The sequence below is a fragment of the Pocillopora verrucosa genome, chromosome 7 (genome assembly GCF_036669915.1).
Source record: "Pocillopora verrucosa isolate sample1 chromosome 7, ASM3666991v2, whole genome shotgun sequence".
Lineage (NCBI taxonomy): Eukaryota > Metazoa > Cnidaria > Anthozoa > Scleractinia > Pocilloporidae > Pocillopora > Pocillopora verrucosa.
In genome coordinates, this window is record NC_089318.1 from 20,286,532 (window position 1) to 20,299,342 (window position 12,811).

Consider the following 12,811-nt stretch of genomic DNA (forward strand, 5'->3'; position numbering starts at 1 on the left):
AAGTCGAACATGTATTAAACGATCACCCATGGGGAATGGCAGAGTGACCGCTTACTACAGTTTCACCGCTTAATTTAGGTCGCACAGAATAGGTATTACAAAAACTGATAAATGTCGCCTTTTTACGCCTTAATTGATCACTTTATGTGCATAAACTCGCTCAAAAATGCTGCTAACTTAACATTGATTTCGGGGACAAAAACGGATTAAATTTGCATCGAAAGATTACTAATTAGTTTTATTTATGATTCCTCTTTAAGTGATATACGTGGAGGAGGACAATGCAAAATGGCTGTTGGGACTCTGCGAAGGCTGACTGCGACCGCTTCATAGAGGTAAAAAATTACAGCAATGAGGGTAAACAATTTCGGGACTTTGAAAACGTGACCGCTTAATTAATACGATGCTGCTCTATACAGGTTCGACTGTACCCATGTACACAGACCAATCTTTAAATTTACCAGTTACATTCACTCTTTGTTAGTGAATTTATTCTCTTTCTGTTCTTTGCAAAAAAAGAACACTTTTCAAATCGAGATTGACGAGATGTATTCAACACTGATACAGAGCTTAGGGAAGTTTTGGTTTAATCTGGCCTACTAAACAAAGATAAACTAAACTCTCTCACTTTGTATACGTGCTAAAAGACCATAAAAAGCACCTCAAAAAGCAGCTCGTCATTTGCTTGAAATCCTCCTTAGGCGGGAAATATCAAAAATGGCGCCTGTCACTGAAACCAGTGGACCCCCTTGACTATGTTGAGGACGCCCCTATTGTTTTGATGTCTTAGCAGAAAGTAGAGCAATACAGCATGGCGGACTCATTTGAAGGTGTACTTTGACAGGATTTTCTCATGGTGGACGATGCGGGGACCATTTATTTGTTTGATATATTAGTGGGCCAAGATTATGGCGAGTACTAGGCGCCGTGTCAAGCTATATACATTAAATGAAGACCGGCAGTGGGATGACCGTGGTACGGGGCACGTGTCGTCGTCGTATGTTGAACGTTTACAAGGGATGTCGATCATGGTTCGATCAGAAGAAGACGGTTTGTGGCCATTTTACTGTAGTGTGCCTTTGCTAGTTTGATTCTAGTTTGATTTTTTTTATCGAGGAAGCCCGAAAACCTGTCGTAAGTTGACCCGGTTTCTTCGTTTTGCAGGTTCAATTCTACTCGAGTCAAAGATACAACCTCACACTGCCTATCAGAAGCAGCAGGTATATTTTATCGTTTTTTAAAGTAATGCCGGTTGTTCGTCAAACGAGTTGTGTAACGCTATCGTCAATTCTGCCTCGTAGGAGACGCTAATTGTGTGGTCAGAAGGCGACAACTACGATCTGGCTTTAAGTTTTCAAGAGAAAGCTGGCTGCGATGAGATTTGGGAAAAAATTTGCCAGGTGAGTTCAGCGGCCTGCTTCTTCACGTTCTCAAAAAAAAAAACAATGAGAGATCGCTGGTTATCTTTTGCTGCATTTCTTACCTCATGTTTCCCTTTCGTAAGAGACGTATTTGTTTGATGTTTAACAAATCTATCATTTACCTACAAACTCTTACGAAATCATTAATGCCTGTGAGGCTCGTCTCAGCGACCATTGTTTGTTTCAGTAGCATTCGCAGTAGTAAACTTTCCTTTTTTCGTTATTGATGTATTTTTTTCTAGATCCAAGGGAAAGATCCGTCTGTAACCATTACTCAGGATATACCAGAGGATGACGATTCGGAAGAGCGTTTTGAAGAAGTGCTCGACTCGACAGGCCCAATTGAATTACCGCCCTGTGAACTTAGTAAACTGGAGGAAATCGCCGAGCTATTTAGTAGTGTGTTGCCATCACCAATTCGCCGGGAAAAATTGGCATTGGCAATTGAGCAAGACAATTACATTAGAAAATTACTGGACTTGTTCCACATCTGCGAGGATTTGGAGAACTTGGATGGACTTCATCACTTATATGATATTTTTAAGTCATTGTTTTTCATGAACAAGCCTTCATTGCTGGAAATCATGCTTGCAGACGATCTTGTATTCGACGTTGTTGGATGTTTGGAGTACGACCCGAGCAGAGCTTCTCCTCAACGGCATCGAGTGTTTTTGAAGGAAAGCGCGAACTTCAAAGAAATTATTCCCATATCAAACCCGGATTTAATAAACAAGATTCATCAAACTTATCGTGTACAGTACATTTACGATGCTATCCTCCCCCCGCCGTCGATTTTTGAGGACAATATGCTGGCTTCTGTGAATTCGTTCATACTTTTTAACAGAATAGAAATAGTAACTCATCTTCAGGTAAGATTTACAGCTTTTTTTTTTTCGGAAGTATTTCTGGTAGAAGGTAATGTTGCTAAGGGAAAAGAAAATCGATGACGTAGTTTCGTCTCTGTTTGAAATACAAGACGATCAACTTTTGTCTCAAGTAAAGATAGATTTTACATTTGTCCGGTGCGCTATGATAGCAGCCTAAAGATGAAAAAGGCAGACTGCCGAAGTAATTGCCCTTGCGGAACACTAGTGTTTTTAAAAGGAAATTTAAATATTTGATGGGATTTTAAAGTTAGCCCTCTAAGTTGGGTTAGCTATGATTTTTGAAGGTTTCCATATTATTAATTTTATTTGCGTCACGTTGTTCTTTGTTGATTTTAGTTTTTTTTTTTTTTTTTAGTTTTTTTCTCTTTGTCTGGTGGTAAGCTATCAGATTTGATTTCTCTTTTGCCCATTTCGTAGTTTATTAGGACAGTTTTTGGTATGTTATACAGTAATGAATGCAGGATAGTAGGAGGTTGTTTCACTGCGCACAAAAACTCTTTGGTACAGGTGTTTTATAGAGAGTTTTTGACGTTTCCTTTGTATGGATACTAAACATGTTGTTTGTCTTACTGCATGTTTCAAATTAACATTTGGATCTCACTTTGGCACCCATGACACTAATACATTTTAACAAGGTGAAATAACAGAGTGAGAAACAAAATACAAGGATTGATAACAGTTTATTTTAATGAGATTTTGCAACATTGAAATCACAGCAATTTGACTTGTTGGAAATGTTTTTCAGTTATTATGAGATCTTTTTTCGCAATGGATGGGGTTGTTTAAGCTTGATTTTGTTTTGTTTATTTTTGTCCTTTTTGATATCAGAAGTTCAAAATTTTGTCTTGGACAATCAGAAAGCCCTCAGAACATGTTCATCAAAGATCTCTCTGAAAATGGATAGTGTTTTGATCAAGTGTTTGTCAGTTTTATGTTGAAGTCATTTGCCATAAAGGAATGGTATTTTTTACTCGTGAATGACTAGAACTCGAGATGACTGACAATCAATAAGGCTTTGTTTGTATTTTAAGTCCTTTCCTTTCAATATTGTCTGGCAAGAATTAACACTTTCCACCTCTCAAAACATATATTTTAGGAATGTGCGTGCTAATGATGTCTTTTACTGTGGCTGGAAATTTCTTTTTCCTGAGACTAGACATTCATTTGTTCTCAAAATATGTAAAAGCAGCTTTTATGTGAACATGACTTTGGTAAGGCATTGATAGGCTTCCGACAAAATCTGAAAAGGGTGAGTTCTCACGCCATGTTTTTTTGCGATCAGAAAGGTTTAAATCTGAAGTATGGAGACAGGCCTTTTTGTAGGGTATAGGTTTAATTAAAGAAATTGGGTGGATTTTGTGAGACTGCACAACATTTCTGAAATATGTTTTCTCTGCAATAGATGTTATTTAGTGATTGTCAGAAAAAGCAAATACCTCGAAAATTGCCTTGACTGTGTGACAAACTTTTGAGTGTGTTATGTTTGTGTACATAACTTGTCCTTGTGGTTAGAATGGCACAGCAGGTCAGAGAAAACTTTTTTTTTTATTCTAAACACCACTCACTAGCTGTGCAACCAAAGGAAATCTGTGAAAGGTGTTTCTGAGAAAGAGATATCCTCAAGGTAATCAAAAACGTCCTGAGTATAATTATCAGTTATGAACAGAAACATTTTTTGTTATTTATTATTTTTGTATTAAGTATATTGGGGTAAAAGAGCATTTCTAGTTGACAAAGAGGACAACATTGCTAAGGAATAGGTTCATGTTGGTTGACTCTGAAATTATCTTTGGCAGGAGGATGATAAATTTTTAGCGGATATGTTCTTACAACTCACTGATGAGGATACACTGGAAGACAGAAGAAAACAACTTGTATGTGGCATTTTTATTGTTTGATTGTAATACTTTAGAATTTTGGGGTTCTCTTATTGTTATCGCAGACTACTCCATTATATCTTTAAAGATTTCTTTGACTCCTTTCAAAACGTAGGCTTTGATGTGGTAGTAGTTTATCATTTTTAAGTTCAAATGCTATCCTGCATCTTCCATGATGATGGTAACATGAATAACTATTGCAAAACACCATTGACGGACACAATTCATGTTTTAACCCCTTAACTCCCAAGATCTGATTGTTAATTCTCCCCTCTAGCTGCTGCTCATTTCCTTGTAGAGTAAATAAGGGAATTTGGTGTTAGATCAAGACAAAAAAATCTACCCGATAAGTTTGATTATCCTCCTCTATTTGCTGGATTTTGTATGGTTATTTTAAGGAGAAGTTACACATTAATCACTCCTGGAAGCTGAAGGGTTTTAAATCAAGAATTAGTTTGTTTACTCTGAATATTTTTCAGCAGTTATTTTTCAATCTTTCCTTTCTGCAGATAAATTTCTTGAAAGAATTAGTCAGCTTCTCCTTACACTTACAAATTCACCAGAAGGATGAATTTTTTAAGGTATGTTTGCTGTATTGATAGGAAAAGTATTTACATGTGGTTGTGTTTTGAAAGTGCTTGAATCTACCAGCATTTATGTTACACTTATCCAAGGTTACTTAGGAAGTGGACTTAGTTTAAGCAAGCCACAAATCTTAGTAAATGAACTCTGTTGTATACAATAGTTGAATGTACATTCGTACCTCAATTATCTGGACTTCTGGGCTAAATAATTAGCACAATAAAACTGGGCTAAATAATCTTGATAATCAAAAGTCCATTTAATGAGAAATATAGATACCAATGAGCTTTGTTTGGTGGAAAAAAGATTGCACATGCTACCTATTAATATTCATTAAAAATGGGACTAGATGAGCAAGTCTTGATGATTGAAAAATGCGGATTTACAAAGTCCAGATAATAGAGGTTTGACTGAAGTAATGTTCAGTCAAATGTTAACTTGAAAAAACTCAAGCCAGTCTTCATGTTTATATGCAAGAATACCTTTTGCTCAGTTCAGTTATTTTTTTGCTTCTTTTTTTTTTTTTTTTATTATTTTTTGGTCCTTGTAACGTAGTCAGAGTGGAAAATGAGGAAACTTGTCATTTGCTTCATAAAAATCTGAAGTAATTGTTGCAGTTATGAGCAGCTTTCTAGGAAATGTACTTGTTTGCATTATATCACACGGAGTATTTGATCATTCTTGTCCCTAGTACAGGGGAAATAAATGAATGTTCACATCTGAAAATGGGATTGATTATGAGATCTGGTTTTCTTCATAGTATCAGTTTTATTATATTTTCTGATATGGTAAAATTTACTGAATCTCTGCTTTTTCTTAAATGAAACCACTGTGTTTGCCATGTGATGGTTTCTTATATTTTATAATTTGTATTGTGATCCTTACAGGCTCTTGTACACCATGGTTTGTTACCTGCCATGGAAATGCTTCTGGTAAGTGTATGTAGTAATTCTAAGCTCTTGATTTTTTTTGTGTTTCCTTGCTAGGATTTAAAAAAAAACCAATCTGTTTGTCCATTCTTCTCTCTGTTTGTATTCAGACCAGCTGATCATTCACAAATTGAAAAAAAGATGAAAAATATTTAGTCTTTTTTTCATCAACACAGCTTAAGAAGAAAAATGAATAGCATGCATCTCTTTAGTAACAGCCTAATTGAATTATTTACTTGTATGTGTGACTATCAACTTTGTTGTTGTAGGTCAGTGACTGCGAAGAGAACAGGCTCTCAGCTGTGGAGATGTTTTCACAAGTTGTTGACATCAGCCCCTATCTTGTAAGGGATTTCATCATGAAGGAGGGACAGACACAGGAAGAGGTAATTCATTCTATTAATTGAACTCAGGTGAGGGTGGAGTAGTCCTTGCAGGCTACTCTCTAAGCTTGGTGGGTTCTAGACCCATTCACTTGCAAAATTAGTATTTATCAGCAATTGAGGGATAAGAGTGTGTTGTGGTCGGGAATTATACTAGTGGCAAACAACATCACACAACCGCAAAGCTAATTAACTAATCATGACAAAGATTACTTATAAGATTGAATGAAACAGAGTCCTTTTTACAAGTAATCACAATGATGACAAAATTTGGAAACAATATACACATCATTTTAACACACATAAATCAAAATATAAAATGAGACTTTTTTTACAAGAGAAATTGAACCCAAACAGGGTTCCAGGCTGATTTTTATATGAGAGTTGGGGAATGACCAAAGAGAAAGACAGGAGATACAGTTTGTACATTTGATAATTCAACCTAAGGTATATATGTATACTATCCTTCTAGTACTTAACCCTTTCACTCCCAAGATCTCATCAGATATTCTCCTTACTATCTGCCATACAATTCTAATAATGTTAGTTTGGAGAATTTGTTATTGGATCAACTGAAAATCTCCCAATCACTATTCTTCTTTATTCTCATCACTAGTCTTCTTTGTATTGCATTGACACTTTAAGGAGAAATTCTCTTAGTCACTCATCGGAGTTAAAGGGTTAAATTGTGTTGCTAATAACCAATCACATTGGGGAATTTTGTTATAGTTTTGATTAATACCAAAGTTTGTGGATAATGAAAAATATCTTATGCATCATTTACATATGTTCTTGGTCATTTCTCTTCACTTGCAGGACATGCTCATCAACCACATTATTGACTTCATGATATGTGATGGTGATACAGGTTAGTTTATCAAGTACAATTTTGAACTTGTGAATAGGTATTTCTGCTGAACCTCTTTTTATTTCATGAATCACTCTCTTAAGTTTTGTGGTGTTAATATTCTTGTATTTCTTACCTCAGGAAATGCCTTTCAACTTTCTCAGCTGATAAGAACTTTGCTGGATCCAGAAAACATGGCATTAGGAGCAAATGTAAGATAATGGTGTTTTGGTTAACATGAGAAATATTTTTCCTTTTTGCTGTGGTACTGAAAGTGTTACACTCAAGACAAATCAGTGACTTCTTGTCCAGAGCTGTGATGCAGTGAGTCACAGAATGTAATAATTATTTCGTTAATTTTTCCTCAGTGTAATTAAGGGTTTTGTGTTTTTATCCTCTGTAATGCGTCTTTCTCTCATTTACATAGAAAATGGAGAAGTCTGAATTCTTGAGTTTTTTCTACAAACATTCCATGCATGTGATGACAGCACCTCTCTTTGCTGCAACCAGTGATGACAAGCCAAGCAAAGGTAGACCATAATGTCGCAACATAAGCTTTTGAGATATTATTTTATAATTTGATAATATTGATTCCTAGAAGAACAATTGATTGAACTCTATTTAACAGTTTCATTGTGCTAATTAAAGTGTATCAAATCAAAGTGGATTTTTCATTATTAATAATTGATCCATCAATCAATCTTCTTTAAATCAATTAGTCGGCTAGTCTGTCAGTCAGTCATACAGTTTGTCAGTTGTTCAGTATGTCAATAGCAGTCAATAAACTCATTATTCATTCAATGAATTAACCCTGTGACCCCCTGAGAGCAACTTGCAATTACTTACAATATCACCCCTTAATTGTACAGCAATGTCATGAGAGTAAAGGAAATGATCACCAAATAAAGGAAGTCTTGATTGTTTGATAAATTCTCCTCTTCACAGGGCGTGAAATTAATTTTTTTTTCTGATAGCCACTTGGCTCCTAAATTCTTCAAAGTGGTAGCCAATTCAAAAAAAGTTGGTCGCCATTTTCAAAGACAAACAAAACCTTTTTTTACGCTGTCAGAGTTCTAGATTGACCCTCAAAAATTAAGTTAGGGAAAAGATCTTTAAGGAGCTATGAAGTGGACACTAGGATGGTTGATATACAACGTTTAAGCTCAACTAAATCCAAGATGGCGTCTAGTTATCGATAGGGATGCATGTGCTGCGTTTTGGAAACAAACTTAACGACAAAGTTTAATTCACTATATCTCTTGGAAAGGTTATGATGAAACATTCTAGTCGCAATTAGAATATGCATATTGATTTTAGGGAGTTGAAGGTTAATTAGTTTGATAACTGAGCTCTGTGGTATGTTGTTTTGTATATTTTTAATCTCTGTTTATACTCTGATGTTTTTGGCCTCTTTTTGATGTTGCAGATGATTATGTCAACAGCGTGACACTTGGACACATTTTAGAACTGCTGACATTCTGTGTTGAACACCATACTTACCACATAAAAAACTACATCATTAGTAAAGACCTCCTAAGAAGAGTGTTGGTGCTAATGAAATCGCAACACAAGTTTCTAGTTTTAAGTGAGTAATACATTTTCAAAAGATTTAAATATTGTTGTTGTTTAATTTCTGAAGAAGCAACTGTTGATTAATAATTTAATCTATTCATACAACTGTTGGAATATTTTACTTCAGATTCACTGCGCTTTATGAGAAGAATAGTTGGTTTAAAGGATGAATTCTACAACCGTTACATCATCAAGGGACAGTTGTTTGATCCAGTCGTTACAGCATTCAAAAACAATGGACAGAGATACAATCTTCTTAATTCTGCCATCGTAGAGCTCTTTGAATTTATCAGAGTGGTAAGTGAGCTGTGCTGGGTGAAGCCTCCTTCTTCCACACCCCTACACCCCTCCTCCAGCTGCTCTTTCCCCTCCCTGTCTCCTCCTTTCCTTACCCCTTCAGCAATGTTAAAAAGTTAAAAAGCTTTCATAAAGGCAAAGTTAACCCTTTTATTCCCAGGAATGACCAAGACACAGTTGTTCCTTACAATATCAAGCAGCAAAGTGACGAGAATTGCAAAAAATATTAACTAGCACAACTCTGCACTATGGAACACTTAAATTACAGGTATTACAGTAGTAAATGAAAGCTTTTTCTTTTTATTTCATGTTACAGGAAGATATAAAGAGCCTCTGCTCACATGTTTGTTCCAAATACACGCCGTTTTTTAAAGAGGTTACATACGTAAGCACATTCAAAGGGATTCTGCAAAGAGATGAACAGGAGCTGGATAGAAAACAGAACAGGATGCTTGAGAGGTAAACTTCGTTGGATAAGTTAACTGGATCATTTAAACATAATGAAGTGTGTGTGCATTTCTCAAGTTCAATTTCTACTCTAATCGATTAAATGCCAATAGCCCTAAGAGACCTCAGCTTTTCCTATAATCAGCCTACAACAACATGTGCAGCTCGTTTTTACTTTCAAAAGCGATATAAAACAGTTTTCTTCACTGCATTGTATCCTCTTTCCCACACGTTAAGCTGTTGTTTGTGCATTGTTTACGTTCTCGTGGTGGTATTTTATTTAATCCTGATTGGCTGCTGAATTGTGATGGTCTTGGTCTTGTGTTACTCAATTGAAATGTTTTTTTTGGGGGGAGGGGGGTGCTGCGTCAGTGGAAGGGGGTGCTGCGTCAGTGGGGTGGGGGATGCTGCGTCAGTGAGGGGGGTGCAGCATCAGCGGAAGGGGGGGTGCTGCGTCAGTGAGGAGGGGTATTACAAGATAATTTGGTTTTATTTCCTGAATTATTAATTTCAATCCGGTAGAGAGTTTCTAAAGCTGATTTTTCGAGCGTTAAAGCGTCGTTAACAGCTCAGCTGATCAAACCTCTCATTAATTAAAATGTGGTCTGTCTTGAAATTGATCTCTAAAATTACCTGGCTGTTTACGCTGAAAGTTTCTTTTCTTGGATTTCAGTAGGGGTCCCTTGAATCACGGCACTATCCATGTGAACAGCCGGTTTAGACGAGATGTGCGGGCCCTTGATGAGGACGAAGAACTATGGTTCGACCAGGAAGATGAAAATGGAGAGGAAAATGTCACGCTTGACCAAAGTGACCTTCTTAACGAGGACTCGTCTTTTAAAAATCGAAAAACATTCGTCAACGAAAAGGCACCTCCCTCAATCGTCAATAACAAGCGGGTGAGTGCATCTTTAGTTATCATGAAAAACAATAGTTAGTGAAAAAATTAGTTAAAGATAGTGTCGCTGAAAAGGCGAAAACCCTATCCTAATTGATCAGTTTTTCTTTTAATAGCTACCCTTTGAGAAAACTTTTACGCATCAAGAACGCCATATTCATGGCGCAGGAAAAGCTGCTTTGGAAAAACTGAGCAGCCTTTGCTTCCTCCCAAATTTATTTCCTTTTTTATTTCCTCCACAGCCATTAGTTGGACTTGTTGACTATCCTGATGATGAGGAGGAAGAAGAGGAAGAAAGTGAAACGACGAGCCCTGCGAAAAGAGCGCGGCTAAATGCCTCCTAGCACCTGCCTTTAAGCCTCGTGTGTGTTGCCTGCTGCCCAGGGAAATAGGAGAGATGTACACGTATGCGTGCATGACAGCACCACGTGACTCCGTGACATGCCAAGAGCGTGACAATAGATCGAGTGAAATAGAGTCAAAAGACGTTTTCTTGCTTAATGGACAGGTTGATCCTTGTTAAGTTACTCTTTCTGCTGGAGATTTCAGCTCTGTGTATCTATCATTACGTTGTTTATCTTATAGTGTTTTAGATTTAGATAAGATATTTTCATTGTATCGCAGTCCTCCGATATCTGTATCCCTTTAGAAAGTATCTTTAAGTTATTCTAACAGCTTAGTGTTCTGCCCGATCAGACGATTCTAGATGTTTATTTTATGATAAGTGTGATAATTTTCTAGCATCCTTTGCACCCGTTGTTTGGTCGTGTCATGCAACGCTGTTTTTCAGTCGATATGAGGAAAGGTTCGTTGCGTAACAAGACCAAACAGCGATTGTACAGGAGACTCTTTTTTTTATCCAAATGCATTGACGAGGCTGGCCTCCAATTAATTATCAAGTGTTATCAGGGCAAGAACCTCTGAAATTTCAGAGTAGTTCATAAGGAAAGTGTCATTTTACAACTGTGAAGCAGTCATTGCTTGTCTTTCTTGATCATCATGATCTGTATGCAATGAAGTACGTTACGTTACTGTTGCGTGACGTTAAGGAAAAGAGTGCGTACTGGAAAGTTTTTCTGTCATCAAAAGATTCTTCACTTGGAGACTGCTTTGGAAACGGGAAGCATGGATCAACCTGTCCAAAGACACAACTTTCCTGCATTTTTACCGAGATTAATTTATTCCTTGTATTCTTAAATTACTACATCACTGTAAGTCTGTCGTGTATTGTTTTTTAACAACGTGAACAAGCGTCCAGTTTTAGCTCAGAGTTTGTGTACAGACACTTTGTACAGTGTACATGAAATCCAAAAAACTTATCGTAGTAAAAGAGAATTATAATAATAAACTGTAAAAAGTGACTTTCATTCCAGTCGTCACGCCACATTTCCAGAAGAGATTGGGTTTGTCATACAACGTTCCGGAGAAGTGTAGCGTTACGATTGGAAAGACTCACTGAGAAGCCTATAGTAACGTTTGGATGAGGGTAGAAATTTTATTTTCTAAGATCAAGTCAGAGTGCGTGGAGTTTTATTCTTTTCTTTTTTTTTTTTTAACAATAACAGTGTCTCGAAGAATGTTTTAACTGCATTTAACACGTTTGATACTGTTTGGTTCGTGGGCTTAAGTTCATCGTTAACCTTGTCACTGTTTTAGTTTAATCCGAAGGCATGGTTGGGCCAGAAGCGGAGAATGTTTGATCCGTCGTGGACCAAGAGAACTGAACAAAAACGTATATTCATTTCTTTCATTTTTGTTCACTAATCCTCGTTGTTAAGCAGAATTTTAGATAGTAAAATGAGCCTATTGAAAGACTTTATGGTTGAAACACTACATTCTCGTCCCTTCAGTACAGTGCAGGTGGTAGAAAACGGAAATATCCCACAAGGATTGTGGAAGTTTATGCAACTTGAATTATTTCGGATAAAGAATGACACATGTTATTGTGTTTGTGATGAGGCCGAGCCCGAGATGCTAGATATCACAAGCTTGTTTTTCAGAATGCTTTCCACCATTCGTAATCAACAGAACCTCGCCCATGCTAAGGCCCCCCTTTCTTTTGTACCAATGTGAAAGAGTTGAACTTAATACGGTAGAGTTATCGCTGTTGAACCACGTTCGGCTTACGTGTGACAGCAGAAGTCCGACTTCAATTACTAAGTTGATTGTCAATCGTTTACATAACTGATGTAGTCCTTCCTATAGCTTTTGTGTGGTATTCCCATTTTGATTGAAAACTCAACGTTTATTCTTATTTTAACCAAGCTGTCTCGCAAACTCAAGGAATTTTCGCGTTTCGACTGTATCTGTAAATGTTACGATTTTGTTTTCATTCTCCTTTTGTATATATATGTTATTTGCCGGCTGGGAGGTCCGTATGGTGAAAAACTGTGACCGAGGTCTTGAAAATACTGCCCGAGGCCGTAGGCCGAGGGCAGCATTTTCAAGACCGAGGTCACAGTTTTTCACCATACGGACCGACCCTTAGCCGGTAAATAACATATTTATTGTTTTTAAACTTGACGAAATTCTTTCCGAAAGAACCCGAATGATTTATGGCCGTAAATACGGCAAGATCTTCCATAAACTGAACAAATTTTTTAGTGAGTAAATGGTAAAACGAGGTATATTTATGAAAAGTGACAACGAAAGTTGGGATGTACTCGGCGAC

General features: G+C 36.9%; 1 protein-coding gene across 2 annotated transcripts; it reads left to right on the forward strand.

Moving 5' to 3' along the window:
* The first annotated feature begins 793 nt into the window (after window positions 1–793).
* Window positions 794–11,954, forward strand: LOC131781771 (serine/threonine-protein phosphatase 4 regulatory subunit 3-like). Of its 2 annotated transcripts, none has more exons than XM_059098483.2 (16): window positions 794–1,050; window positions 1,165–1,220; window positions 1,302–1,400; window positions 1,664–2,290; window positions 4,105–4,182; window positions 4,695–4,766; window positions 5,655–5,699; window positions 5,966–6,082; window positions 6,896–6,947; window positions 7,068–7,138; window positions 7,354–7,456; window positions 8,353–8,511; window positions 8,626–8,795; window positions 9,112–9,254; window positions 9,916–10,141; window positions 10,383–11,954. In XM_059098483.2, the coding sequence occupies exons 1-16, from the start codon at window positions 909–911 to the stop codon at window positions 10,482–10,484; spliced, it is 2,262 nt and encodes a 753-aa protein (XP_058954466.1). In that variant the 5' UTR covers window positions 794–908; the 3' UTR covers window positions 10,485–11,954. The 2 variants fall into 2 exon arrangements, with proteins under 2 accessions (XP_058954466.1, XP_058954467.1); XM_059098484.2 differs by having other exon boundaries at window positions 889–1,050; window positions 9,919–10,141.
* The last annotated feature ends 857 nt before the right edge of the window (window positions 11,955–12,811 follow it).

Coding starts and splice junctions, on each gene's coding strand:
- LOC131781771 (XM_059098483.2), top strand. CDS start 909: ATGGCGAGTACTAGGCGCCGTGTCAAGCTATATACATTAAATGAAGAC. Junction 2,291..4,104: donor AAATAGTAACTCATCTTCAG/GTAAGATTTACA, acceptor TATCTTTGGCAG/GAGGATGATAAATTTTTAGC. Junction 9,255..9,915: donor CAGAACAGGATGCTTGAGAG/GTAAACTTCGTT, acceptor CTTGGATTTCAG/TAGGGGTCCCTTGAATCACG.